At 64.2% G+C, this 26,712-nt stretch overlaps 2 protein-coding genes across 7 annotated transcripts; both read right to left on the bottom strand.

Moving 5' to 3' along the window:
- Positions 1–1,936: 1,936 nt before the first annotated feature.
- On the bottom strand, positions 1,937–14,117 carry TMEM184A (transmembrane protein 184A). 4 transcript variants are annotated; one of them, XM_053213816.1, is made up of 11 exons: positions 13,953–14,116; positions 12,985–13,172; positions 9,361–9,507; positions 8,235–8,435; positions 5,956–6,121; positions 5,462–5,552; positions 5,277–5,352; positions 5,104–5,195; positions 4,122–4,291; positions 3,384–3,578; positions 1,937–2,734 (listed from the first exon to the last, which is right to left on the bottom strand). In XM_053213816.1, exons 2-11 carry the CDS (start codon positions 12,988–12,990, stop codon positions 2,499–2,501), a joined length of 1,380 nt encoding a protein of 459 aa, XP_053069791.1. In that variant the 5' UTR covers positions 12,991–13,172; positions 13,953–14,116; the 3' UTR covers positions 1,937–2,498. The 4 variants fall into 4 exon arrangements, with proteins under 4 accessions (XP_053069791.1, XP_053069790.1, XP_026898193.2 ...); XM_053213815.1 differs by having other exon boundaries at positions 12,985–14,117; XM_027042392.2 differs by lacking the exon at positions 9,361–9,507 and having other exon boundaries at positions 12,985–14,114.
- A 2,712-nt stretch (positions 14,118–16,829) lies between these two features.
- On the bottom strand, positions 16,830–19,285 carry PSMG3 (proteasome assembly chaperone 3). 3 transcript variants are annotated; one of them, XM_027042395.2, is made up of 3 exons: positions 19,169–19,285; positions 17,870–18,109; positions 16,830–17,337 (listed from the first exon to the last, which is right to left on the bottom strand). In XM_027042395.2, the coding sequence occupies exons 2-3, from the start codon at positions 18,083–18,085 to the stop codon at positions 17,185–17,187; spliced, it is 369 nt and encodes a 122-aa protein (XP_026898196.1). In that variant the 5' UTR covers positions 18,086–18,109; positions 19,169–19,285; the 3' UTR covers positions 16,830–17,184. The 3 variants fall into 3 exon arrangements, with proteins under 3 accessions (XP_026898196.1, XP_026898195.1, XP_053069792.1); XM_027042394.2 differs by lacking the exon at positions 19,169–19,285 and adding an exon at positions 18,343–18,454; XM_053213817.1 differs by lacking the exon at positions 19,169–19,285 and having other exon boundaries at positions 17,870–18,336.
- Positions 19,286–26,712: the final 7,427 nt, after the last annotated feature.

Below are 26,712 nucleotides of genomic sequence, written 5' to 3'. Positions count from 1 at the left end.
GGTGGCTCCTGCGGTCGCTTGTGGGCAGGGTGCTTCAGCGCCAGCACCTTGGCTCTAACCTCTGAGTGACGGAGGGCCCGTTCCCTCCCCTTTCTAGCCGAGCGCTCCCTTCTGTGAACTCGGCAGGGGGCCGAGTGTGCCAGCACGATGGGGTCACCGTGGCCCACGGCTAAGCCAGACACCCCCAAAGCCCAGCCTGTGCCTCCTGCGAGAGCCCTGGGGCGGCCAGGTGACCGCAGCTGGCAGCAAGCTTGTGGGTATGAGCTGGGGAGGCACGGACCCCAGCCCTGTTCCGGGCCCCTGGGAAGTAAGAGGTACCCCTCTGCCCCGCCCTGGCCACCCACCTCTCCAGGCTGCCTCCTTGGTGTTGGATTGTTGGGGCCATTTCCCACATGAGAGCACGGAGGCCAGGATAAGTTAGATAAGCCGGCCGCTCCTGGCCCTGTGCGGTGGGGCCCAGAACCGGAAGCCGGCCCTGCTGTCCTAGGTGGTGAGACGTGCCTCCTTCCCCTCCTCCTCCAGAGCACCCAAGCTCCCCCCTGGCGGACGAGGCCGGTGAGGGGGGTGCAGCGGCTTTGACCTTGAGGCTCTGTGCTCCCCTGTGGGTGTCCAGGAGAAGCGGGGTCTGGTCTGGGCAGAGGTGTCTGTAGGGGCTGGACAGGTGGGGGAGCCGGCCTTTGGGAGGCTGGTCTGCCTCCTGCCGGCTCTGTGACCTCAGGCAAGTGGCTTAACCTCTCTGGGCCTTCGTCACCTTCCCTGCGGCTGTCGTGAGGACTAAGCGTAGGCCGGGTCCTACAGTGGGTGCTCGGTAAACGTGGACTCCCCTCACCCCAAAGTGCCAGGCTGACCAGGCTGCCCCCAGTGCACAGGCCTGGCCTGAGGGCGCCCCTGCAGCCGGGAGCCCGCAGTGCGTCTGGTCTTTTGAAGGGGGTCTTGGCCCACTTACCCTGTGCACATAGCCTTAGGCACCTTGGGCCCTAAAGTGGTGGCCCTTCCTGGGCACGGGCCTCTAGGACAGCCACCTCCTTCGCTCATGGTGGGTCTGGCACCGTGTCTCGCCTCCTCCAGACAGCCTCCCGTGCCCAAACCTGCTTGTCCCCAAACCTGCTGACTGCAGCCTGTGGGGCCCGAGCTGGGCGGACTCTGGTCCGCCAACTGCAGAGGGCATGATAAGGCAGGTGGGGGCCTCGCTCGGGGAGGCAGCCTGGCCTATCTTGTTGGGCAGCCCATCCGGGCCCTTGGAGAGGCTGTGGCCTTGAGTCCCGTGTCTCCAGGCCTAGGGAGCAAGGAGGCCGCGGGGTGAGCCCACGCTGGTAGTTGACTCCTGCCCTGCGGGGTCTCTGGACCCTCCGTGCCTTGCCCTCTTTCCCCAGTGATGGGTTGGGAGGTTGTCACTGGGTGGCGCCCACCAGGCCGCTCTTGCCCGGCCTGCGGCCCTGGCTCCCCACACCCGCGGGCCCCTGCCCACACCCCCTTCCAGACACAGGCCTTCCCGGAGGCCTCCCCACCCCACTGGCTGCTTCTGGCCCCTCTTTCGTGTTTCCCAGGCTGCTCGGGCATGTCACAGCTTCTGGATGGCAGGGCCTGTGTCTCTCAGGGTGCTGGCCTGGTGCACAGGAAGAGAGAAGGACGAGGGAAGGCAGGCTCCAGGTGTGACCCATCTGTGCCCTGTGCCCTCTCCGGGCTTGCGTCCGTGGCCTTCATCCACCCACCGAGGGCGGGCTGGCAGGAGGCCCATCTTATGGAGGAAGGTGAGCACGATCCTGGGTCTCTCGGGGCCACAGGGCAGGGCGCTCTGTCCACGCGTGAGCTCTTTGCCCTGCTCTGAGCGTCACCCGGGACACTTGCCCCGACACCCAGACTTAGCACAGTGGGGCTCCCGTGACCACCCACCGGGCGCCGACCCTGCAGGAACAGAGGCCACGGGAGTCACTAGAAAAGCAGGCTGTTTATGTATAAATAGGTGATGCCCCCAGGAGCCCCACACGCTTCGCAGGCTGCCCAGGGTGAAGGTTCTGTGCAGGTGGCCCTGGGCACCTCCCAGAGCCTCATGAGGCACGCCTTCCCCGGGTGGGGGCTTTTCAGGAGTCCCCAGGGCTGGAGGGGGTGCAAAGCAGCTCTGCCCAGCCCAGTCCCCTGCCCCCACCGGCCCGTAGCGCCTACAGCTCCGGTGTCCTCAGGCCGGGGCTGCCTCGCTCTCCCAGGGCCCAGAGTGAGGTCCGTCCATCCGCCCCTGCCCTGCCGGTGCCTGCCTCACGACAGCCCCATGACGGCCAGGTGAGCCCGGTGGGTTCCCGGTTCGTCAGATAAACTCAGGTGCCCTCTCCTGGGGCCACGGGCCTGCTGGCGGGAGGAAGGCTGGGAAGTGGTGCCATTGGCCTGGCACCAGGGCTCCCAGGAGGGGCTTCACCTTTGGCAAGAGGGTGAGGGGCCCTGTGCTTTCCCAGAGGCCTGGGCAGCCTGGTCCAGGCAGGCGGCCGGGGACCCCCGTGGCCCTCCTACAGGTCCTCTGCGGGGATCAGCATTCTCTTCTCCACGTTGTGACTCTTCCTGAGGCCGCCAGAGCCTCCGGCCACACTGGGGTGGGCACCAGGGCTCGGGGCCTCGTGAGTGGCCTGCTGGGTGTAGTGCTGATAGGCGGGTGAGAAGTTGTGGACGGCGTCCTGCACGATGTCCTGTGGGCTCATGGTCTCCTTGAGGCCGCTGGAGATGCTGTGCATGGGTGCCTCGGGGGCTGGGGGCAGACAGCACGTGGGTGGGGCCAGGGCGCCCTGGACCTGTTCCCCCCCCCCCCCCCCCCGCCGCCACCCCCCATCGGGGGCCTGGGCCCTGGGGACACGGCCCTGCCCCCACCGGCCTCGGGGCTGCCCAGGGCTGGGGTCTGGCATCCTCAGGCCCCGGGCTCGGCCAGTAGGGGGCACTTCAGGACCTCTGAATCCCAGCCTGGCTCCTCTACCCTGGGACTGTCCCAGCCGGGACTCCCCAGGGGCCACAGGGGGAGTCCGCCCAGGCTGGCTCCTGTCTTCTCTCCAGCCTACAGTGAGCCCTTCACACTTGTCACTTTAGGCTGCTGGAGTGGCCGCAGGCCATCTCTGCCGCTGAGCGTCGTTCGCTAGGGATGCCCGGGGCCCAGGGGCCCAGACGTCCAGTCCAGCCATTTCACCCCGAGCTCGGAGCCATGCACCTCGCTGCCCCTGGGCCAGAAGCAGACGCCGCACCCGTCTAGCCTCTGATGGGGCTGTCTCCCTGTCCGTGTGGCTGACATCCCCTGGGCCCGTGCAGGAGGGCGGGACAGAGATGTGGTGCGGCCAGAGGCAGGCGGGGCTGTCTGGCCCCGTCCGCAGGCCCTCGGCACACCCCCACCCCCCGTGGGGCCCGCGTACCTGGCGAGCTTTCCTTCTCCGCGTAGACCTGGACGGTGAAGGCGTAGCGCAGGGCGATGGAGGCAAACAGCATCTCGATGCAGATGAGGAAGTTCTGGTAGCCTGCGGCCAGCGTGCCGGCCCCTACCTTGCTCCCGTCGATGACCTGGGCCTCAGGGATGACCCCACACTTCTCCAGGATGGCCAGCAGCATCCCTGGGGGGTGGTGACAGCCGCTCAGGCACCTGCCCTACACGGGCCTTGTGAGCTCAGCGGGATCTGCAGAGGGGACGAGGGTCAGGCCCTGGGACGTCCCATCCGTGTGGTCCTGTCCCACGGTGGGGGTTGGGGTGGCTGACATTCACGGGGAGGGGTGCCTCCAAAGCCAAGTTCTCAGCACGGTGGCCATCTGGGCGCTCCCCAAGCGTCTGCCCTGACCTCCCTGGTCCCAGAGCTGGGGCCCGCCTGACACTTACCCCCCACCCCCGCCTCTGCAGGGTGGGGTCTGGGGGTGTCCCCAACCTGGCCCGGGGCCTCTGCCTGTCCGTTCCATCCACTACAGGCCAGACCTACTGGACAGGGACTCGATATTTCCCCTGCGCCAGGGGCTGTGTGGCTTCTGGCTGAGGGAGCAGTAGTACTGGCCTGTGCTACAACCAGAGAGACTGAGGCCAGGCCTAAGGGCACCCGGAGAACAGGGGCGGAGATGGGGTTGGGACAGGCTCTGGGCTCCAGCCCCTGCCCCAGCAGCCCACCCACCCTGCCAGAAAGAGAGGAAGATGACGGCCTTGATGGTGAAGAACTTGAGGACAGGCTCGAAGGGCTGCAGGAGCTCCCTGGTGGCCAAGTAGAAAAGGAACAGGGCGTAGAGGGCCAGGCTGACAGAGACGTTGTAGACCAGGGTGATGTAGAGGTAGCCGCTGTGGATGCTGGGGCCAGAGCAGGGGTCGGGGGTCAGGGCAGGACCCTGCCCGTGCCCTCCCCACTGTCTCGGCCGAATCACTGGCCCGTGCGCTCCAGCCTGGGCACCGACAGTGACCCAGACCCAGACCTTCCCTGCGTGGCAGGCGGACGGTACCCAAGAGCAACAGCGAGGGAGCTGGGGTGCCCCACCACAGCGGTGAGGAGGTAGCCTTTCTCCCTGTGAAACCCTGTGTCCCTCTTCCTCTGTCCACCTGGGCACGGCCTGCGGGAGCGGGCCTCTACCTCGTGGACACACGGGCGGGTGTATGTGAACATGCGTGTGCATGTTGGTGTGACCTGTGGGTGTGTGTTCACGTGCACATGTCAGCGTTGTGTGCGCATAAGCATGTGAGCTGGGTCCGTGCGTGTGCATGGGCTGGCGTGGGTGTGGACACGTGCGTGCGAGCTGGGTCTGTGTGTGCCTGTGCGTGTGCACGGGCTGGCGTGGGCGTGGACCTGGCACAGGGCTCCTGGTACCAGGGAGGTCCCCGGCGGCGCCCCGTGCCTGAGTGCCTTAACCCCCCCGCCTCGTTCTCCTCCGGGTGGGCCAGCTGCAGGCTGCGAGGTCCTGGGGTCCTTGGCACACGTGGGTCTGCCTGCCACGGCCTTGCCCTGGCGGGTTCCCGAGAGGAGGGCGAGGCCTGTCCGTTCATATGGGGACTTGGCCCTGGGCTGAGCCCTCCCCCAGGCCCTGCCTGCCTCCGCCCAGCAGCCCAGCACGGTGCCCCCACCAGGCCGGGCCCGCCCCCTCCCCTCAGGCACATCAGCCTGGCCTTACTTGAAGTCCCCATCGTGGTATTTGCCGAATGCCTGCAGGACGATGGTGACCACGGCCATGATGGGCTTCACGATGCAGAACTGCAGTGTGGCCTGGGTGGGGGAGGGGAGCGTGGGGGCGCTCAGGGCGGTGGCTGGGAGGGGAGGGCAGAGGCAGGCAAGACCCCCACTCACCTGCTTGCAGAAGCGAAGGAAGCCGATGGAGTAGGACATGCCCTGGAGGCAGCAGGTGCCGTAGATGCAGCTTGACCTGGGGTGACCAGTCCCTGAAGCAGGGCTCCGGGGGGACGCGTCCCCAGACCCGCCCTGCTGCCCTGGGCGTGGAGGGACCCCCGTGGGCTCCGGGGCGAGAGGCTTACCGGATGGGCTTCCCCCGAATCTCGGCCATGATGGCGCTCTCGCCCCCCAGGTACTGGAAACAGAGGCTCAGGAAGCTGTAAATGACAAAGGCTGCAGAGGGGCAGGGCAGGGCGGGCGGCAGTGAGCCTGGGCTCCCCGGGGATGCCCGGCTGCAGGAGGGCTTTCTGACCCCCTGTGTGCCCACGCCCAGGACCCTCACTCAGCTTTGGGAGCCCACGCCATCCCCGGTGACCCCGGGGCGGGCGGAGCCCTCAGCGGTCACTGAGGCAGCGATGCCCCACCCAGGGCCTGGACCCCGCCCTCGCATCCCGAATCCTGACCGTCAGGGGTCAGGCGTCAGGCGGCCGGTTCCCGCAGGGCTGGACCGGGCTGGACCGAGCCGTTCCCCGCCCCCTAGGGTGGGGTTCCCGCCCCCTAGGGTGGGGTTCCGGGCCCCGGAGGGTGGGGTTCCGGAGCCGGCTGTGCGTCCCTCGGGCCCTCCCCGGGCGCTCACCTTCATAGCAGTCACGCACCGAGGCGAAGTAGACGTAGTGTTGGTGGCCCCCCAGGAGGAGGAGGCTGAGCCAGGAGTCGAAGGCGTAGATGGGCACGATGAAGAGCAGGCGAATGATGTAGCGCTGCTCGTTGGGGACCGTGTAGGAGCGCAGGTGCAGGTAGATCTGGGCGGACAGAGCCAGGGAGGCGTGGGCGCGACGGGCCAGAGGGGCGGTGGGAGGCAGCAGCGAGGACTTCGCCGGGGGCGGCAGCCCCTTCTTAGCGGACACGCGCATGCACGCACGCACTCGTGTGTTCACTCGTCCAAGGAGAATTTCCCTGGGGGAGGGGCCGTCTGTGGCCCCTGGGCGGGCAGTTTGGCATTTCAGCGTGGCGGGCCGTCGCCGGGGCCGGGGCCCTGACCCGTTTCCGGGATTTGTCCCTCGGAGCGGATACGCGGCCGAGGGGCCAGGCTGCCCAGAGGAGCCCCACACAGCCAGCGGAGGGGGTGTCCCGAGATGCCCACGCGGGGACGTGCTCCAGGAGGTGCCGAGTAAACACCAGAAGACAAACCAAGGACGGCCCCGCACGCCTTGGAAATGCAGGGCAGACCCAAAAGGAAAGATCCCTGTCTTTCCGCGACGGTAGGAAGATACAGGTGACCACTGTTTATCGATAAACCTTTCCTGATTTTCCACATCGTCTGTGAGGACGTGAAAAACCAGTGACAGGGTCTTCACGAGGAAGATGCACCAGGGAGCTGGGTATACAGGGCTGGCTGTGGTCCCACAGCACCTCTGGAAGGCTTCCTGGAGGAGGTGCCGTTCAGTGCCAGGCGGAGAGAGGGCAGTTGACGGGGAGGCTGTGTGTGGAGCCCCATGCGGACCCGCAGGGAGTGGCGGGGGCAGGGGACAGGCTCCTTATCAGTCCCTCAGTCCCAGCTGGTGCAGTGGGAGGGGCCCGGCATGACCAGCCAGTAGGAGACGTGGATTCTGCCCAGTGCTGGCGCTGCCCGGCTGGGTGGCCTTGGCAAGTACTCCCTGTGTTCTCCGGCCTTGCCTTCCCGTCTTTAAAGCGAGAGGCTGAGTCTCCCTCTGTCCTTCTGGGCTCTGGAAGGACAGAGTCTAGCTGCCCTTGAGCTACAGGGGCCTGGCAGTGTGGGCGGGGACGGGACTGCGTTCCAAGGTGGGGGGGGGGGGGTCCCTGACTGCCCTGTCTAGGCGGTGGGGACCCAGGAAGCCCACACACACACACACACACACACAGTCGCCAGCGCTGCAGAAGGTTAGGGTTACACAGACGGGGAAGCCGAGACCCGGACACCCGGACCCAGGACTCTGCTGCTCTCTGCTCTATAAATCACAGCCTCCCCAAGACCCAACACCGTTCCTCCACCGAGGAGTAGGCACCACCCGCCTGTGCGGTCTACCTGTCCAGGGGCGGTGCAAACACTGCCTCCTCCAGGCTGTCCTCCCTGATGGCCCCTGCCGCTCTCAGCTGCACTGTGCTCCACTGGCCCCCATCACACCCTTGTGTCTGCCATGTATTGTGATTTGAGGCCACGCAGCAGGCAGCTCTCATCGAGATGGGAGTCTCTCACCCCTCCGTGCCTTGGAGGCCTCTGGGCCACCCACCCCCCTGCCTGCTGGCCCGGAGCCCCCGCCAGTTGTTTCCTCCCCCAGTGCTGGCTGCACTACCCTGCAGGCCAGTTCTGCTCTCGGCACTGCCCCCCCTCACATCACCCCCCCCCCCCCCGCCGCCTTCTCTGGCTCCCACACCCCCCAGGCTGAAAGCCAAACTCCGCTCTTCTGCGTCCTGAGTGCCCTCTGCCCAGACGGCCGGCTCCCTGGCCTCCCACCTCGCTGTCGCCCCGGTGCCTCCCCGAATGTCTGTTCTCCACTGCCCGGCCCCTGCACTCAGACCCAAGACCTGCTGCCCGCGCCCGTTCTTCCTCGCTGCTGGGCGCGGCCATCCCCCCTCTGGGGGGCTGCCCCGTCTGCCGGGGGTTGTCACCGCCTGGGGCCGGGGGCTCCTGTGCTTCCCTGAATCTGAGGGGGCGGCCCCCCCCGACGCCCTGTCCTCCCAGCCCAGCTCTGTCCCTGGCACAGACCTCCCATCCCTGGCTCCCACACGCCACGTTCTGGACAAGGCCCCCTCCCCTGTCCCTGTACCCTGGCCTGCTGCCGCCTCTGATGTCTGCCCCAAGCTCATGGCTGGAGGTCCCAGATGCCAGCAGGGCCAGCCAGGACCACGTCCCACGGAGAGCGGGGACCCGGAGACGCAGAGGGGAGGGTTTACCTGGTGGCAGGTGAGCACCAGGGCGGTCCACACAAAGACCCCCGAGATGCCGCGGGCCAGCGCGGTGGTGAGGAAGAGCCGGGAGGCGCCCTGGGAGCTGTTCCCCATGCGGTCCATCTGCGGCCCGGCGGGCACGGTGGGCACAGCCGGCCCGGGGCTGGGCCGTGGCCATGTTCCCAGGAGCCCCGAGGCGTTAGTCATCTGCAGAGGTGAGAGAGGATGCGGGGAGGAGCGAGGGCAAAGGTGCACCCAGGCGGCTGGGAGCAGCCCCGGGGCAGCCCGGGGAGGAGGGAGCGGGGGCAGGGAGGGGGCAGCCGTCGCTGCAGGCGGAGCCGGAGTCTGACCGGCTGGCCCGCTCCCCTGACCCCGGGCAGCCCTGGGCAGCTCCGTGCACAGGAACTCGGCTCCAAGGCCTGGGCCCGGGACGCCCTCCTTCCCTGGGGTGGTGCCCGCCTCCACTGCTCGGGTTTGCGGGGACCCCACACGTTAGGGGCCGGAGGCGTCTGGGAAAGTGGGGGAGCCCCCGTTGCCCTGGCTGCCCGGGGTGGAGTCGGACAGCACTGCCCGCGGCAGCCGATGGGGAGTTCGGCCCGGCCCCCACCGGCTCCCCGGAACCTGCCGGACTGTCGGGGTGCCAGCTTTGCTGCGGGGCCGTTCTCCGCCCCGAGCCCGCTCGCCGGCCCCAGATGCCAGTTCTCCAGCTGCTTGCCGGCCACCTGGGGCACCGGGCACCTCCCCCTCTCCCACCCAGGCCTTCCCTGGCCTCTCCCCCTCCCTCCGGCCCCACCGTAGCGACCCAGCGCCTACCTCTCAGGCAGGAAGCTCAGGCCCGGCCCTGGGAGGCCCGGCCTCCAGGGAAGCCTGGCTGGTCATTTGTGTGGCCACGTGGCCCTGGTGGCAGCCCCACGGGGGTGGGGAAGGGCTGCTATCTGGAGGCCCTATCGGGCTTGGGGAGGGGCGGCCACAGCCTCCTCTCCAGGGTAGCCCACCTGAGATGCCGCCTGCGGGGAGGGGCCCAGCAGGAGTGGGAGGAGCTGAGGCCTGTCCCCTCCCCCCGCGGTTGACATTCTATCTTGGCCGCTGGCAGCTGGCTCCCAGGATCCTACAGGCCGCCAGGTGCCCTCACCTGCCTGTGCCAGCCGGTCAGGTGGCTCCTGCCTGGGCCCCGGGCGGCCAGGAGGGGTCTCGGTGGGTGGGGTGGGCGTGGGCCGCGTGGGGCCATGGGTTTCCGTGTGGGGCGATGACAAAGTTGTGGACCGAGGTAGGCAGGCCGCTGCACTCGATGCGGTGAAACGGTTTGTTTCAAGGATGGGTGAATTTGCGTTGTGAGAATCTCACCCTGTCCCCCACAGGTACGCTGGAAACACTCCAGGGTGGAGGGGTGGAGGGGTGGAGGGGGACAGACAGGTCACTGGGCTCGCTGGGGGGCCTGGCTTCTGCTGCCCTGGGCTCAACCCTGAGTCCAGAGGCCCTCTGGGGAACGGCTGTCTGCTGTGTCTCTGGAGGGGGCGTTGGGGTCGGGGCCATACTCTGGTTGCAGACGCGTTCATGCTGCGGCCGTGGGTACCAGGACCAAGTGCCTGCTCTGTGCCCGTGATGGGGACACCCCGTCCGTGTCCTCTGTGCCACCTAACGCTCCCCGCAGACCTGGGCGATGGGGTCAAGGGCTGAATTGTTGGAACTACCGTTCCCTTTTAGATGTGGGGGTGGGGGGCTCAGAGAGGTTCATCCCCGTGTCTGCGGCCCCACCCCTGCACACACCAGCCCCGGGGGAGCCCCCCGAGGACAGGCCTTGCCTGAGTCTGCCCCCCACTCTGCATCACCCCCAGCGGGCCTCCTCTGAGCACTGCCTGGAACCTTCCACACCGACCTTTCTCCCAGCCGTCCCCTCGTCCTGCAGGCTCGCATGTCACCCACTCGGTCCTGTCCCCTCTTCAAATCCCACTTCTGTCCACCTGTTGGCTTTGTGCTGCCCCCCGCCCCCTGCACAGGGGCTGCCGTGCCCATCCCCGGACATGCGGGGTGGGCAGTCTGTATGTGCCCTGATCCCTCGATGCCAGCTCCCAGCCGGTGCCCCGGGACCCACAGGAGCGTCCATCGGTGTGTGCAGGGTGGTGCTGCCGGCCGTGGACGTGGCTGTCATCTTTGTGGGGCAATTCTGGAGGTAGCACCCATCATCGCCCCTGGTGACAATAGCTTGGGGACCCTCGAGGGAGAAGACTCAGCTTCTGGGACATGGACGGGGCGGGCAGGGGCCTGGGGAACCCACTCGTGCTACAGGCGGGGAAACATCCTTCCCAGGCTGCTGCTGGAGTGACTGGGAATGCAGCAGGGGCACTGTGGTTAGATGTCAGAAGGACTTCCTAGCTGGAGTCAGCAGGCCCAGGCCTCTGGGAGGGCACTGAAGGGCCTGGCTTTGGGGAGGCTCGAGGCCCGGACCCTGGACCCAGACGGAGGGACTTTCCAAGCGCCGCCTTCTCAAAGGCAGAAACACTGTGGGGCACAGCGGCAGGTGGGGGGCAAGGCATCCGGGATCCTCTTCTGCCCAAGGCCACCCCTGCTCTGACGGCGGAGGCCAGGTCTGCCCTCAAGTTTTCTTGTTCAGCCACTGCCTCCAGGAAGGCCTCCGGGGGTCCCCCTCCTGCACACTCTGGGAAATGGCTGTGCTCAGGGGCCTTCCTACCAGCGCCAGCCACGCGTGCCCTTGAGAAGCCTGGGACCCTGCGAGGTGGGGGCCATCCCCTCCCCTCCTTCTCCGGTTCCTGACCTGTCGCTCAGGGGGCAGCCCCGGCCCTCAGGGCCTTGTTCTGCCCATGCCCTGAGCGGTCACCTTAGCAGAGACCTTCACCCCCCTGGGCCTTTGCTTTCTCATCTGTGCGGACGAGTCTGAGTTCTCCACCGCTCCTTGGGGTACAGCCGGTCGTACACCTGCCGTCACTGGGGGCCTGGGACAACCCCCCTCGGCCTGCTCTCAGTTCAGGGAAAGGGTCCGGCCCCAGGGCTCTCCCTGGAGAGAAGGAGCCTGCGTGGGTGGGGCATGGGAGGGCGGCAGGGGAAGGAGCCGGGTGGGGGCTGGGGTTCGGCCCTGGGGGCGTGGGGGCTAGGACGGCTGATTCCTCAGCACCTGGCTGCCCGTGGGGCTGTTTGAATGTGGCCCCACCCCTGGCCGCGGGTGTCACGGTCCACGCACACTCAGGAGAGGTGGCGGGCCGGCCCAGCCTGATTTCCCTGCCTGGGGCTGGACGCTGACCCAGCCTGTCACAGGACGGACCTGCCTGCCCAGATCCGGGCAGCCAGGGCCTCTGACCCCTGTCTACAGTGACCAGGTGCCTGGACTCCCGGCAGGTCCTGGCTGGGCTGTGGGGCGGCTGAGACCTGGGAGCCCTCATCCCCACACCTGCCCTTCACCGCTGATGACCCCCGGCCCGTGTCTCCTTGGCCTTCCTGCTGGCCCTGGACCTCCTTCCTCACCTGCCCTGCCAGGCCAGCCCCCTTCTCAGACGGGCCGCCACCTGGGAACATCACTGAAGGCTCGCAGCCCCTTCCCTGCCCCCCACCCCCACCCCTGGGCAGGCAGAGGCAGGGCTGGGGCACGGCGGTGGGGGCATCGAGACACCTCGCTCCCCCCAGGCCGGCCGCATCGGAGTCCTCTGACTCTCCCGGGGGCCCTCCCTGCCTGGCGCCCGGGGAGTGGCAGACAGGGTTTGCCACGAGCTTTTCTTACAGCCCACGCGGCTGTTGACTCAACTAATACCCACCGTGGCCTGGGGCCTGGGGTGACTGGACTGGGGCCACTGGTAGCCAAGGGTCCTGGGGGCTCAGGCCTTTATGCCACTCGTGTGGGAGCTGGGAGAAGTGGGGCAGCAGCGGGGCCTCTGTGGCCCTGTCGCTTTGGCTGCGGAAGGGACCTACTAGCCGGGGCCCCGAGCCGCTTCTCCCTCCCTCTGGGCCCCGGGGGGATGGGGGCGGCGGGTCCTTCCAGCTCTCATTCCGGGCCCCCTTACACGCTTGGGTGAGCAGGGAGGCTCCGGGACCTGGGCCAGGGCCCTGGGTCAGACGCACCGGGGTGGGACCCTGATGCGCCGCTCTCTGTGTCCGTGACCTTGGGCAGACCCTGGTTCTCTCTGAACCTCAGTTCCCTCTGTGTTTGGAGCCTCCGCGTGCCCCGGGCTCCCTGTCACCTGTTTCTCTTGGAGGTGGCCACAGGCCGCTGGAGCCCAAGACAGCCCAAGACGGCCGTCTCAGTCCTGCTGTCCTGCCAGCCAGGTCACCTGCCGTAGGCTTCTCTCGTCATCTGGGCCAATCAGCCCCGGGGGACCCCAGCGTGGGATCTGGGGCCTCCCTCCCTTCCTCTGGGGCTCCCCCGTCCTTCCTGCGCATTCCTGGGCGGCCCCCTCCTCTGTGCCGCCTCCTTCCCCAGAGAGAAGCTCTGTGTGCCCAGGGCCTGCCTGTACCTGCCTGTTGCCCCAGAGGTAGCTGGCTGTCCTGGGTGTGTACCTGGAGGCCCTCCTCCATCTCTATGCGGGGCTGGGGTGGGGTGCTGACCTGAGGACCCTTTCTGGCTACGAGGTGGCATCCTGGGGCCTGCCCAGGCCCTGTCCTCTTGAGGGGAGGAGTGGGGCACAGACACTGGGACTCCCAGAATTTCAAGGTGTGGGCGTTTTTCTCTGAGAGCCCCTGCCCCACTGGAGTGAATGGGACCCCGGCCTGGACCCCTCGCCCCTCCCGTGAACTGGGGCCCACAGCTCACCTCCATGGCGGCTCCTTCGGCTGTCCGGCCGGGCCCCTAGAGCAGCTCGGCGGCGGGGCCCCAGGCCGGGGAGGGGTGGCCGGGATGTCCAGCCCCACGGTGAGGCCTCCGGACCTCCACGGTTCCTCCTCACGGCAGCCAGGGTTGGTCTGAGACGCTGTTGCTTCTGGGGAAGTCCTGGCCTTTCCCTGGACCCAGAAAACTCCTCCTTGCTGCCTGCCCACCTTGCCGGACCGGCCCTGCCTGCTGGGATGCCGCCCGGGGCCACACCCTCTGCCCTGCCCTGCCACCGTCCAGCGGGGGCCACAAGCTGGCCTCAGGGTCCCTGCCATCTGGGTGTGGATCTCGTCGGGACCACTGACCCCCGTGGCTGCATCGCTAGTCTGTGTGGGCGGGAGTCTGACGCCCACCTCCTCTGGTGCAGCGAGGGTTAAATGGAGCGATGCTGTGGCCCCAGTCCCACTGGCTTCACCTGCACAGCCCTGAGCCTTGGTGTTCCCGGCTGCAAAGGGGGATCAGGGGTCCGTGTGCTCCCAGGTCGTGTGCAGGTTGAGCATGGGGTCTGCACAGCCCGTGAGCCGGCGCAGCCTGGGACTTCCTGTGGTTTCTCGGAGACCTCTGTTTCTCTCAGCGTCTCTCCCCCTCCCCTCCTTCCAGCTGCCTCCCTACTTTGGCCCAACAGATCGCAAGGCCCAGGAATCGAGGTGGCCCGCGGGGTCCCCACCTGCCTTCACAACGGATGGGCTCCTGTCCCTGAGCAGCCCAGCGCAGAGGTCGCAGCGCGCCTCCTCCAGAGACGTGGACCCCTAAGACTATCGGCCACCGGCTCTCTGGCCTCTGGCCTGGGCTTCCTGGGGCCCACGGAGACACGGTCCCCATCAAAATGTCCCCAGACGTGGGCTTCCTCCCGAAAGCCCCCCCCCGCACCCCGTCCCGGGGGCTTCGGGGCCTCCCATCCTGTCACAGACCTCAGGGATTGATGCGTCCTCGCTTCCCACGAGCCAGTCCTCACCCCCCGCGACCGCGTCTGCGTGCTTCCTGTTGGGACGTGCACTAGCAGACCGCGGCGCAGAGCGCCTCCCTGCCGTCGTCCCCTGGGCACTCAGGGCCCTCGGATTTCACTCATCCATGGGCATCGTCTTGGCCACTTACCCGCGTGCCCCCCTCCTGGTTTCCAACTTCACTGCAGGGCGTTAACGGAAGAGCCGGTCCCGCGAGCAGCGTCTGATGCCCCCGGTTAGTTGTCCTACCTGGTTTGGGGGGACCGGGGCTCTGTCAAAGCCCTGGATAAGCAGCTCGGGGTGACAGCAGACAGCGGCCACCCTCCCTGGCTTCTCTTGACCCCCAAGGGCACCTGCCGGCCCTTGGCTCGGAGCTGGAACCATGCCCCCACATCCTCTAAGGAACAGGGGGGGCGTGCGAGGGAGGGGCCTGGGGGTCTCCACGTGCAGCTCAGTGGCGCTGGGCCGGCCAGATCACGCCCTGTCGACCAAGGGCACGGCCTTGACAAAGGAGCCTCGTCTGGCAGTCTGGGCTGCAGGGGCTGGCAAACTGGCCCGAAACGAAGATCATGATTCACGCTGGGCCACAAATCACTGCAAGGCCGAACTGCAGTCTGATCGCTGGGTAAGCGCCACCCGCGTCCACGTCCGGGGAGCACACAGCCCCGCCTGCGGAAACCGAGGCTTCGCGGTCTCTGTCGAGTGCGTCCCTCTCCCCCAGAATCGTCGCAGCCGGGAGGGCCCGGCCGCGGCAAAGGGCAGAGTCACGTGCCTGCATTTGCACGGCAGGGCGGCTTCCGGGCCGGGAGCCTCGAGTGTCGGTCTGTGTATTACGAGCTTCGGGCCGCTGTCGATGACTTGAGGAAGGTGCTGGGGGCCTGGTTTCCATTACACGTCCACCGTCCAGGTGGGCGGCCGAGGGCCGGCACCGCCCCGTGTCCTCAGCCCGCGTCCGCCAGCGCGCCCCGGCCTCTTCTCAGGGCGGCCACGTGACTCCGCCTCGGTTTCCCCCTCTGGCACACGGGGGTGACCAGGGTGGCGACCTCCCTCCAGTCTGAGTGAGGGCCGAGAAGGGTGGGCCCCAGAGCCTGGCCACGGTGCCAAGCAGCACGTGTGTGAGTCCTGTTGCTGTGCATTTAGGGACCAAACAGAAAGCCAGAGGCTGCGGATCCGAAACCTAGGCTCAGACGGGACCCTACCCAAGCCTCAGGTCCCCTGCTTGTTACACGGGAGAAGTCATGACTTCACAGGGCAGACGCTGGTCCGAAGTGTTGACCTGAGGACACCAGGCCTCTGCTCCTGCTCTGGGGGGGGCTGCCTCTCCGGGGGCCAGCTCCTCCCCTCCCACCTAAGGTCTCCCGTGCCCGCCCCCCGGGCTTCCTCGCTCTGGCCATGACATTACTGCCCACCCGTCAGGACACACGAGTCACCTTGGGGGTCCTCGTATGTGTGGAGATCCCTTCCCTTCTCCGGTCGGCTCCTGTGTCCTTAGAACCTGTGCTGGTCCCGGTCCCCCAAGCGGCCCACCAAGTGCGGTTTGGTGTGCAGGATCTTACCGGGGAAGGCCAGTGTGAAAGCAGGAAGGGTGGGAGCGGTCAGGCTGGGGACATGGCTGCCCGAGACCAGGAGGGGGGGCGAAGCCGGCCACAAAGGAGTCCCGTGTCTCCCAGGGATGGGCCTGCTTCAGTTCCCCCCCGTGTCCCTGACAGGTGCAGGCACCAGGAGGGGGCGGCGGGACCTTGGTCACTCAGGCTCCCCGTAGCAGCAGGTGAGTGAAGCGCCTTCCCCGCTTACGAGTCGGTGCCGCCTCCAGGAAGTCTGGTCGGATTCCCTCGGCCAGTCTGTGCCCTGCACGGGCAGCGTCTGCCGAGGGAAAGAGCTCTCGAGGTTTCCCTCTGCCCCACCCTCGGCAAACTCACGCTGGTCCGGAGGCTTCGGCCCCGTCTTCCCACTGCCCGCCCTGGAGGGTTTCTAAGGTTAAGACTTTCTGTTTCAGAACCGCCCCCCCACCCCAGAAGGCCATCCTGGGCGCACGGGGATCCCCGCTGGTTTCTGCCTGCAGATCCTGAGCCCCCGCTCGCTCTCCCGCGGGCTTCTAGCTTGTGGGACAGACTCACATGGCAGAACATCTAGCCTGCCAGCTTCTGGTGTGGCCAGTGACGTGCCCTTGTGGCCGGAGGGGGACGAGGGGAGCCCCGCGGGTCCCAGGCTGCCCTCCCAGAGGCCCGGCCGCACAAAGGCCCCACCCTGTAGCTCCACCCGCCTGTGGAGGTGTTTCCTGGGATGATTTCCAAAAGGCAAACCCGCCTGACTCAAGCCCCGAGGCCTCAGAGGCCTCAGCATTCAGCACGAGGCCCCTGCCATCGGCCCCCTCCCCACCCTCGGGCTTTGCCAGCCCCAACACCCTGGGGCCCGGGCTCAGCCGTGCCGTCCCACGCTGGACTTCTGCTTCCTGGCCTTTGCGCGCCCTTCCCCCAGCATTCAGGATTCCCTCCCTGGGCACTCAGCGGGCCCACGGCCCTACCGTGGCTGGCCCCAGGCCCGCGGGGCGACATGAACAACTCCCCGGCTCCTGAGGCTGGGGTCTGTGCCCCACACCCTCGCAGCGACTGCCGCCCGGCAGGACCGTGGGGAGTGTTCGTGGAAGGGAAGTTAACGGCTGCCCAGCAATGCGAACGCGCTCGGCGAAGTCAGAGGAAGAGGAGTGGGGTGAGCGTGTGCAGAGCGTGAAGTACACTGTTTCCTGCCGAACGAGGCTTCCTCCCGCCGGACGCACCCAGAACCGAATTCCCGCCATGTGACTGAAACTTCTCAGTCCTGCTAAGAAGGATGGTGAAGTCACTTAGGGTACGCGTTTATTTTTATTAGAAACAGCCGTCCTCCAACAGTTGCCCCCGCGTGTGGAGGACCAGGACTCTTACCTGATGACTCCTCTTTCGCCTCTCAAATAAATGCCACTACCCGGACCCGGCTGAGAACCATTCACAAGCCCCCCAAGACACGTTGCACGGCTGTGCTCCCACCGGACCGCGGGTAACTCAGCGACCCAACCAACCAAGAGTCCGCCTGAGGTGTGCGTATTTCTTCCGGCTCCGGGGACCCAGGCCAGACAGTTCCTCCTGCGGACCGGCCAGGGGAGGGCCTCCGAATCGAGAGCGTGTCGGGGTCTCCCTTTGGCCGCGCCGAGGAGCAGGCGTGGTCACCACACCTGGCAGGCCTGGATCACCTCCTTCAGGGCCTTCAGCCCCTCCACACTCCTGTCCTTCATGGCCATGGCCAGGAGCACCGCTCTGTTTCCCGCTTCTTGAGACACAAACGTCACCAGGTTCTTTGCAAAGACGTGGATGAGAGGCTGGTGAAGGAACGACAGAAACCATCTGAACCGCGAGTCTCTTTTCCGGTAGGAACCCACCTGGCTTCTGCACCAGCCTCGGACCCCGACCCGGTAAGTGTGATGCGGCAGCAGTTCAGGGTTCAAGGAGGCTCCGGAACATTCCGGTCCTACACAAAATGCTAAACATGCACCATTATACTTATTTTCTCAGTGCCTTCTGATGCCCGGGTGCCTGCTGGCTGTCTCTAATCTAGGACTCCCAAAAGACGAGTCTGCCGGGCTAGGGGGCGGGGGTCTGTCCAATCTGCCAGGCCATCTTTCAGACCGAACAGGGACAGCCACTCGCTCCTCCAGGCCGCGGTGACAGGGTCAAGAGGAAGGCGAGGCACCCGCACTACAAAATCAGTGTCTCTGCTTGTCTGCTGGATAAAGTCCCGACGGGCTGGGAAAGGCAGCCACGCAAGGGGGGCTTGCCTACTGACAAAACGGAGCCACAGACGCGGTTCCCGCTCCCCCGCCCAGTGTAGGGACCCCTTCCCGGCCACTATACCTCGTCCTGCCCCAGAAGGACTCTAGTGGTGAGCACCGGCTTGCCGATGTCACCGGCCACGTCGCTGGGTTCCAGGGAGACCAGGGTGCCCATCTTCCCGAACTGGGTCACCAGCACCAGGATGTGACTGCTGAAGGCCGTGCACACCACCTGGGTGGGGACCCCGCACACCACTTCCGTCCTCTGTCGGGACATCAGCAGAGGTTTGCCTTCCATGGCGGGGTCTCCTCCGGGGCACTTCTACGTTAGAACGGATAAGTGAATCAGACCGCGTCCCCGCGGCGCGCCGACGGCCGCGCGCACGCGCCCTGGCAGGTGAGGGTCCGCGCGGCCACCGGCTTCCTCTGGAGCCGGGGCGCCGCCCGCAGACGCACACGGGCAGGCGGCGGGCGAGGACCGGCGCCGCTCCCGGGCTCGAGCAGGGGACCGCGCTCCCGCCGACCCGTCCCACCCGCCGTGCCGCCCGCGCTCACCGCGCCGCGCCCGGAAGTGACGCCCGCGGGCGACGGAGCGGGGGGGGGGGGGGGGCGGCGGCCACCCGCTCGCCCCCGCGCCCCCGCCGGAAGTGCGGCTGCGGGCTTCCGGTCCCGCGGGTCTCCCTGCGGGTCCCGGAGCCGCCGGGTTCCGCGCTCCCGAGAGGGGCCGCGTGTTCGAGGCAGGGGGCTGCGGCCCCCAACCGCGGGCCTCGGCCCGCGGGGCTCCGGCTGCGCGTCCTCGGCCGTCCCGGGGGAGTCCTGCGGCTCGGCGGTCGGGGCTCGCCTGGCTGTGGGCTGCGGGACCCGCGTGGCGGCCGGGGACGGGGGGGGGGGGGGGGCGGCTGGAGGAGCCGACGCCGAGAGCGGGCCGTCAGGGCTCCGAGTGTGGCCCGCGGGCGTCCCGGTCCCGAGCCGGGGCGTCCTGCTGACCCTGGCCGGGCGGGGCGGCGCGGAGGCCCCTCGGCGAGGCCCGGGTCAGGGTGGGGGCGCCGCGGAGGCGGTCGGCGGGGTTCGGGGCGGTCTGTGGGGGCGGGGGGGGGTGGCCGGCGGTGGGGGGGGGCGGCGTTCAGCGGGGGCGGTCTCCGTCGATGGAGCGGACCCTCCACCCCACTCTCAGGGGGTCCCCAGCCCTCCGGGGATGCTGGCGGCCTATCAGAGGCCCATCTGCCCCCCACTCCCCTAGGCCAGCCTCCATGAGGCCGCAGTGGGTGCCGGGCATGGTGCTAAGTGCTGCCTGTGCAGTAACTCCGGAGTCTTAGCGCCACGAGGTAGAGCGCTCTCATCCCTGTCGCCTAAGCAGGCTGTTCTGGTTCGGGGAACTTACCCGAGGCCGCGGTCGGAGAGCCTGTAAGGCCTGGATCACCCTTGAGTACTGGTCTCAGGGCTCGAATGCCCGGGTATAGGGGAAGAGGAGGGACCAATGTGGCCCCTGTGGCCCGATGAATTCTGGCCCCTCCCCAGGATCTCTGAGAGCCCCCCCCCCCCCCCCCCCCCCGCCACTCCTCTTTTTCCCCAAGCTGCAAGTTTTCTTGGCAGGGTGGGGGAGTCGCGCACTGATCGGTACTGCAGTGATTCGATTAGAGCCTCGAGACTTTTTCTCAGGGGACTAACGTCTCTTCAGAACCCCATACTCCCTGTCCAGTGCCCTGCCGGCGGGGTCAGGGAGCGTGTCCCCTCCGTCTAGTGGGCCCACGTCACTGAGTCCCCTAGGAAATGTCAGCATCCCTAATCTTTCCCTTTTTTCCTGATTTGTTGACTTTGTACAATCCAGGTCAAGTCAAATGAAGCATGCACCTTGAAAACAACTTCTGGTGGCTTAAAATAAAAAGCATGTATACAAAACGTTATCAAAATAGAAATAAACATCAAAAGGAAATCTGTTTTTGAGCTTTCTTGCAGCCAGGTCACAGAGGGAAAGATTTTGACTTTCAAGGTTCCCATATTCCGAAAGCGGGAAGGATATCAGTTTCTCAGGAGAGTGTTTTTGTTGGGTCTAAATTTAAATGCACGGCACACCCCAAAAGCAAATCGCAGGGGCATTGCTTTGTCATGGGAAGCCTTCGAAAGGTCCATTCACCCATTCACTGTTATTCACCTGTTCATGCAGCCTCTCTCTGGACAAGTTTGGCAAATGGACACAAGTTTGACAAATGGACACAAGTTTGACATCCTCCCTCGCCCCCCTGCCCCGCGGGGGGAAAAACCCAACTCCAAGTTCTCGCCTTTATAAAAGATGTCAAAGAACAAAGTGTTAACACTGTTAAGCAAATGCTTAAGTGCTGGTCAGTTGTCTGCTTTTTGGTCTGGATCTTGGATACGAACTGCATATGAAATAAACGGAGGGGCTTCCTCGTGGCCCAAGTGGACGTGTGGGCAGAACTTCTGCACCTAGGATAATGGGGGATGACCTCATTGCCTGCCGTTGACTGTTGTCCAGTTTAAGGCGATAATTGAACTGGAAAGAAAGGTCCCTTAAGGGAGTTCACTTAAAACGAGAAGCAAGTAGTAATAGGGTCCATAATGGGGCAAAAGAGAATTTATCTTGAAAAATGGGGAAAGTGGGAAATATCTTGAATTTGTCTTCTCTTCAAGGAGTTTTAGGTTGTGAACGCAATTGTACACTAATGTGTAGAACGAGCAAAGAATCGGTGTTGATTTGGCGGGGCCCTGATTTTTCCAACTAATTGCTTGGTAGCGATGTTCCCAGCTCTGTTATGCAGAGGATTGGTTTGCCGTGCTGTACAGGGGCCCATTCAATTTCCCCAAGAGCCTCTCCTAATCCTTCATAAGTCACTCCTTGTTGGAGTGCCGTCCTGTCCTGTCACAGCGTCCAGGGCACCGCCAGGCCCTCCCGCACTTGCTGGCAGCTCTGGGAGCCATCAGAACCTCCCCTAGTATCCCATTCATGGGCTTTCTGGAATCTTGCGTTGTTCCTGCGATTTGCAACTGACTACGCAGTTGACTTGCGCCGTCCGTCCACAGCTTCACAGCCGGGTTCCCAGGACTTTCAACGTCATGCGTGTGCGTGAGAGAGAGTTGGGGGAGACAGGGGGGTTCGGGAACCACACTGGGAGGGGTATTTAAGTGGAGCCCAGTTTTGTAAAGGGTCAATTCATTAGTGAAACTTTCTGTGTTAGGATGGTTCTGCTCCCTCCGCAGCCTGCCGGCACGAGGTCCTGAACTGTCCACGCTCAGGACCCCGGAATGGGCAAGACCTCGGGCCGCAGAGTCTGCCTCCTTGGCCCTTACTCACTTGGTGCTTTTGAGCAACTTTTCCTGTCCGCCTCAGTTTCTCAGCTTAAAAATGGAGCTGACACTTGTGCCTGCCTCCTAGGATTGAGCGAGGTTTGTGTGCACGGATCCCCTGGAGCTTTATGAAGTTAGCTATGACTTTATCTTTATTTATATATTTACATATTATTTATCTCGTTTATTTTTTTTTTTAATTTTTTTTAACGTTTATTTATTTTTGAGACAGAGACAGAGCATGAACAGGGGAGGGGCAGAGAGAGAGGGAGACACAGAATCGGAAACAGGCTCCAGGCTCTGAGCTGCCAGCACAGAGCCCGACGTGGGGCTCGAACTCACGGACCACGAGATCGTGACCTGAGCCGAAGTCGGACGCTTAACCGACTGAGCCACCCAGGCGCCCCTCTCGTTTGTTATTAACCACCTGTTCTCCTATCCTTAGGTAAGTACCATCCCGCTGCTACATGCTGGGCGAGGAACAGCCTCAGTGCGCACCAGTCTTTGGGACTCAGAGGGCCTCTGGTTGGAGGTGAGGTGCTTCTGGCCACCCTTGAGCCTGCGGGAGGCTCTCCAACCTGCTGCCCCCAGGGTCTGCCCGAGCAAGGGTCCCGCAGAGCCTCCGGGTTCTGGGGAGACGTGGTCATAGGTGGAGCCGTGTTATCGGTATAGATGACTGTTCCTCTCACGGTCTCGGCCAGTCTCCCACGAGGGCCCGGGGACGCAGAGGGCGGATGTGTGCGTTAGGATTCCTTCAGGCAGGTGGCAGACGCCATGTGAAACCGTCTCTTGCCCCCAAGGGGAACAGATGGGCTCCGTGGATGGCTCCGAGGCTGCCGTCCCTGGGTGCCAGTGAAATTACCAGCCTGGCTCACGTGCCCGTCCTTGCACCAGTCACTGTTTTTTTTTTTTTTTTAATTTTTTTTTTCAACGTTTATTTATTTTTGGGACAGAGAGAGACAGAGCATGAACGGGGGAGGGGCAGAGAGAGAGGGAGACACAGAATCGGAAACAGGCTCCAGGCTCTGAGCCATCAGCCCAGAGCCTGACGCGGGGCTTGAACTCACGAACCGCGAGATCGTGACCTGGCTGAAGTCGGACGCTTAACCGACTGCGCCACCCAGGCGCCCGCACCAGTCACTGTTTCAAAAGCAGTTAATGTAAAAACAGCTCCCCGTGTGCTCGAGAGTTAGAAAATACTTCCCAGCGATGCGCATCAAAGAAGAAATCATCTTGGAGATCGTGAAACACCTAGAACCCGCCCCTGGAAACCACTCACCTACTTTGTGTTCCCGCAGATTGGCTGGGTGGGACATTTCCTGCAAAGGGACTCGTACTCCACGTGGCCTTTCACAGCCGGCTCCTTTTGTCCAGCGCCGTGCTGTGAAGGCTTGTCCATGCGTGGCAGGGTTTCGTTCCTTCCAGACGTGCCAGTCATTGGGAGGGCGAAACGAGGCCCCATGGCAGGAGGGCCCGGGGCAGGGCCTGACACGCACAGGTGTGCAAGGTTTCCTTCCCTTCACGGATCACTGGAATCAGCTGGCGACACCACATCCACGGCACCTCACGTGGTCAGTGGCTCCGAGCCCTCCGCACTGCTGGCGCTTGGGGGGCGCTGACGCGGAAGGGTGACAGCGTCAGCCCATCTCCCCGGTCCCCTGACGCCTCCTGAGACAGGTCTGGGGCTATCCACGCGGGCTTTGTCGATGCCGGGGCCGTGAGGCCCTCGTGCCATGATCCCGTCCCCGGAGAAAGGCCAAGGTGGCGGAGAAGCTGGCCGTGGCTTGTCAAGACACCAACGTACAGGCACGTGGGCACGGCCACCTTTGAGGCTGTCTGTGGCCCTTTCTCCATTTGGCGGCCTTGCAGCCACGGCTGGGGATGCTCTGCCCCGTGGGCCCTGGCGTTCAACCCCAGCTTATCGCTGCCCTCTCGGTGCCCCAGCTGGGAGGCCCGACGGCGACCCGGGGCCGTTGCCGGTACGGCAAAGTGTCCCTAGCACGATGGTCACAGACACCCTTGAACAAACAGCACAGAAATAGAAGCGATTCTAATTAGGGCTCTCTATAAGACGGAAATTACCTTTAGCAGCACCCAGTTATCTAGAAAAACAATGAACAATTAATTTTTTCCAAACCAGGATTATCCAAATGGAGGTAGGATATAAGAAACATGCCGTTGAGGCCTTTGGAGAAAAAAAGATTAAAGGCAACCAATTGAAAATTGCATATATTTTATTACAAAAACAAAGCCCCGGGTCTGTGTGAAATTCAAATTTTTCCCAAGGGAAATTAATGAATACCATTAAAACTGAGTCCAGTTTATAAGGATCCAGGGAGCGGTTCCTTTGGAAAGGGAATAAATCTTCTTCCCAGGGAGCATTTAAAGACCATTTCTGAAATGCCTGCAGCACAGGGTAAGAAGTAAAATCGTTATTTTCCTGCAGAGGCCGGTGGTGTTCCCTGTTGGGTGTAGCCTCGGCTCAGCCAGGGCCGGCAGGGGCTGTCTGGCCTAAGGAAGTCCCCAGCTTTGGAGTTTCGTGTCGAAGGGAGTGTTTTTATTTAACACCGCACAGTAAACACAAAGAAAATCCCTTGTTTTTGGACCCGATTCCATCACGGCACAGAACCGAGAGTTCAGCACGTCGCTTTGTTTTCTGCTGAACTGGGTCGAGCTCAGATATCACAACGTTTTCGTTCGAGGAGCAAGCCTTTCCGCCCTCATTAGAAATCCGGAAAACTGCCTCGCACTTACATGTTTGTTTAGTTCTTTAATAAATGAAACCTTAATCCGTGTACAATTTCTGAAAGCCTTTCTTTCAATATTTTAAGAAGTTATTTCCCCTGGCGAAGACGCGGTCTCGTCGCCCCGCGTTGAACCCGCGGCCAATCTTGCCAGCGTGCACGGAGGCTCGTCCTTGCTCCCGCCAGTGCTGCGCGTCAGGGGGCCTGAAAACGTGCTTGTCGAATCGGATCAAATTCAAGTTGGCGTGCGAAGCTTTGGATTGAGGGGTCCGGGTGGGCGCGGAGCTGGAGGGGCCAGAGGGGCGGGATGGAGCCAGGGAACTCGAGCCCTGCCCCGGGGCTCTGGCACTAACCTGTGGCCTTAGACAACTCCCTTCCCCTCCCTGGGCCTCCACCTAGAAACCCTCATCTGTTAAATGGGCAAATTGGCCAGGTGGCCCCCAGGTGCCTCCCACCCACTCTTAGCTCACGCAGCACGGGGAACGGGGAGGGTCCGCAGAGGAAGAGGCAGCCCAGAGGAGCACTGGCAGGGGGGGCCTGAGCAGATTCTGTCCCGGCAGGGACGGGGCAGGACGGGCTGGGAAGGCGGGAGGCGGCCTCGCTCTGCCCAGCTGTCCTGTGTCTGGGGGCTGTACCACGTGGAGGCTCCAAGAAGGCACATGGATCACGGCTCGAGGACTTTCTGACCACTGGAGCTTTCCAGGAACGCCGGGGGCCTCCCGTGGGCGGTGCTTGGTGTGCTTCCTTTGGAGGAATTGAGACCAGGCGGTCACTGGGGCCGGGACTTGTGCCAGCGCCATGTGTGTTCCTTTGGGAGGCTGGACTCGGCGTTCTGAGGATGTTTGCATCCAGGTGTCTGTGGTTTTGTGTGTCCAAGCGGAACCGATCACCGCAGCGAGATATTACTAAGTCCTACTAGACTGTTCGAGACCAAACAAGCCCCGAAGGCACGGTGGACAAGGACCTGCAACACCCTGGAACATTCCTGCCCGGCTGGTGGGAACGCGGGACGGTTCGGGGCCCCTGGGAGGCAGGTTCGCGGAGGCTTACAAACACGCAAACATACCCCTACCACGTGACCACGCAGTGCCATCCCTAGGAGCTCAGCGAGGAGAAATGAGGCTTGGTTCACACAACGGGCACAGGACCGTTGACAGAGGCTTTCTGTAGGGTGGAAGCAACCCGAATGTTTCCCCGAACCCACAAAGTGGTGCCGGGTGGTGATGGGACGCTCCCCTGTGTTCAGAAGGAATAAACTGCTTAGCGGTACGTGCAGAGCGCCGAGGGACCTCAGAGGCCGGGCGCCAAGTGAGAGAAGCCAAGCACAAAGTCTACACGGCAGGTGACTGCACGCATCCGGTGTTCCGGGAAAGGCCGGGTTCCAGGCACAGGAAGCAGATCAGCGGTTGCAGAGCTGGGGGTCAGGGGCAGCTCTGGCTCCGGGGTGGACGGCGGGACTTCTGTGTCTTGACCGCGGCCGCGCTTTCGTGACTGCATTTGTCTGCGCGCGTGAAACCGTGCCTCGAGAGGGGACTTCGGGGGCTGCACGTAAAAAAGAGTGAGTAAATAATCGGGGCAGACAGACGCCACCCCCGGCCAGCGGCGCTGATGGGGAATCCCACCTCGGGCCCAGGGCAGGCTCCCGTTTGGAGAACTTAGAGCTCTGGTGCACTGGGCTCCCGCCCACGCCCGCACTGCTGTGTCCCGCCCAGGTAGTGCCACCCACACAGCTCTGGTGTCCGCCTCCTCGTGCTCTGAAAGTACTGTCGTCACCCGCCCGTCTGTCCATCTGTCCACCCATGTGCCCACCCGTCTGTCCATCTCCTCACCCGTCCATCTGTCCATCTGTCCACTCGTCCATCCATCTTCCCAGTTGTTCACCTGTCCACCTGTCCATCTGTCTGCTCATCGGTCCATCTGACCACCTGTCCATGTATCTGTCTGCCTGTCCACCTGTCCGTGCGTCTGTCCACCCATCTGTCCATCGGTCTGCCCGTCCATCCATCCATTCGTCTGCCTGTCCACCCATCCGTGTGTCTGTCCACCTGTCCACCCGTCTATTTGTTCGCCCATCTGTTCATCTGCCCACCTGTCCATTTGCCTGTCCATCTGCTCACCCATCCATCCACCTGTTCATCCATCTGTCCATCTGCCCACCCATCTGTCCGTCCACCAATCCGCCCATCTGCCCGCCCATCTGTCCATCTGTCCACCCGTGTGCCCACCCATCTGTCCATCTCCTCACCCGTCCATCTGTCCACCTGTCCATCTGTCCACTCGCCCATCCATCTGCCCAGTTGTTCACCTGTCCACCCGTTCGTCTATCTCCTCACCTGTCCACCTGTCCACTCATCAGTCCATCTGACCACCTGTCCATCCATCTGTCTGCCTGTCCACCTGTTCATGCGTCTGTCCACCCATCTGTCCATCGGTCTGCCTGTCCATCCATCCATTCGTCTGCCTGTCCACCCATCTGTGTGTCTGTCCGCCTGGCCACCCGTCTGTTTGTTCGCCCATCTGTCCATCTGCCCACCTGTCCATTTGTCTGTCCATCTGCCCACCCATCCATCCACCTGTTCATCCATCTGTCCATCTGTCCACCTGTCTGTCCATCTGCCCACCCGTCTGTCCATCTGACCACCTGTCCACCCATCCATGCATCTATCCACCCCGTCCATCTATCTGTGCAGGAGAAACAGGTGTTGTGGTCCTGATGAGCACCTCCTGCTCGGGGCTGTTCGGCGGGCTCTCTGGATGCAGACACGAGACAGAAAAGGGGCCCATAGCTGCAGGTGCAGGAGCGTCAGGTGACACAGGCACGCCGCCACCCCCAAGGACAGGGCAGGTAGTCATTTCGAAGGGGGCTGCGAGGAGGAAG

The sequence above is a fragment of the Acinonyx jubatus genome, chromosome E3, assembly GCF_027475565.1.
Source record: "Acinonyx jubatus isolate Ajub_Pintada_27869175 chromosome E3, VMU_Ajub_asm_v1.0, whole genome shotgun sequence".
Taxonomy (NCBI): Eukaryota; Metazoa; Chordata; class Mammalia; order Carnivora; family Felidae; genus Acinonyx; species Acinonyx jubatus.
The sequence above is the reverse complement of the archived record's forward strand: the minus strand, read 5'-3'. Positions and strand labels throughout refer to the sequence as shown.

Coding starts and splice junctions, on each gene's coding strand:
- TMEM184A (XM_053213815.1), bottom strand. Junction 5,353..5,461: donor ATTCGGGGGAAGCCCATCCG/GTAAGCCTCTCG, acceptor TGGTCACCCCAG/GTCAAGCTGCATCTACGGCA. Junction 4,292..5,103: donor TACCACGATGGGGACTTCAA/GTAAGGCCAGGC, acceptor CTCTGGCCCCAG/CATCCACAGCGGCTACCTCT.
- PSMG3 (XM_027042395.2), bottom strand. CDS start 18,085: ATGGAAGGCAAACCTCTGCTGATGTCCCGACAGAGGACGGAAGTGGTG. Junction 17,338..17,869: donor TCCTTCTGGGGCAGGACGAG/GTATAGTGGCCG, acceptor TTCCTTCACCAG/CCTCTCATCCACGTCTTTGC.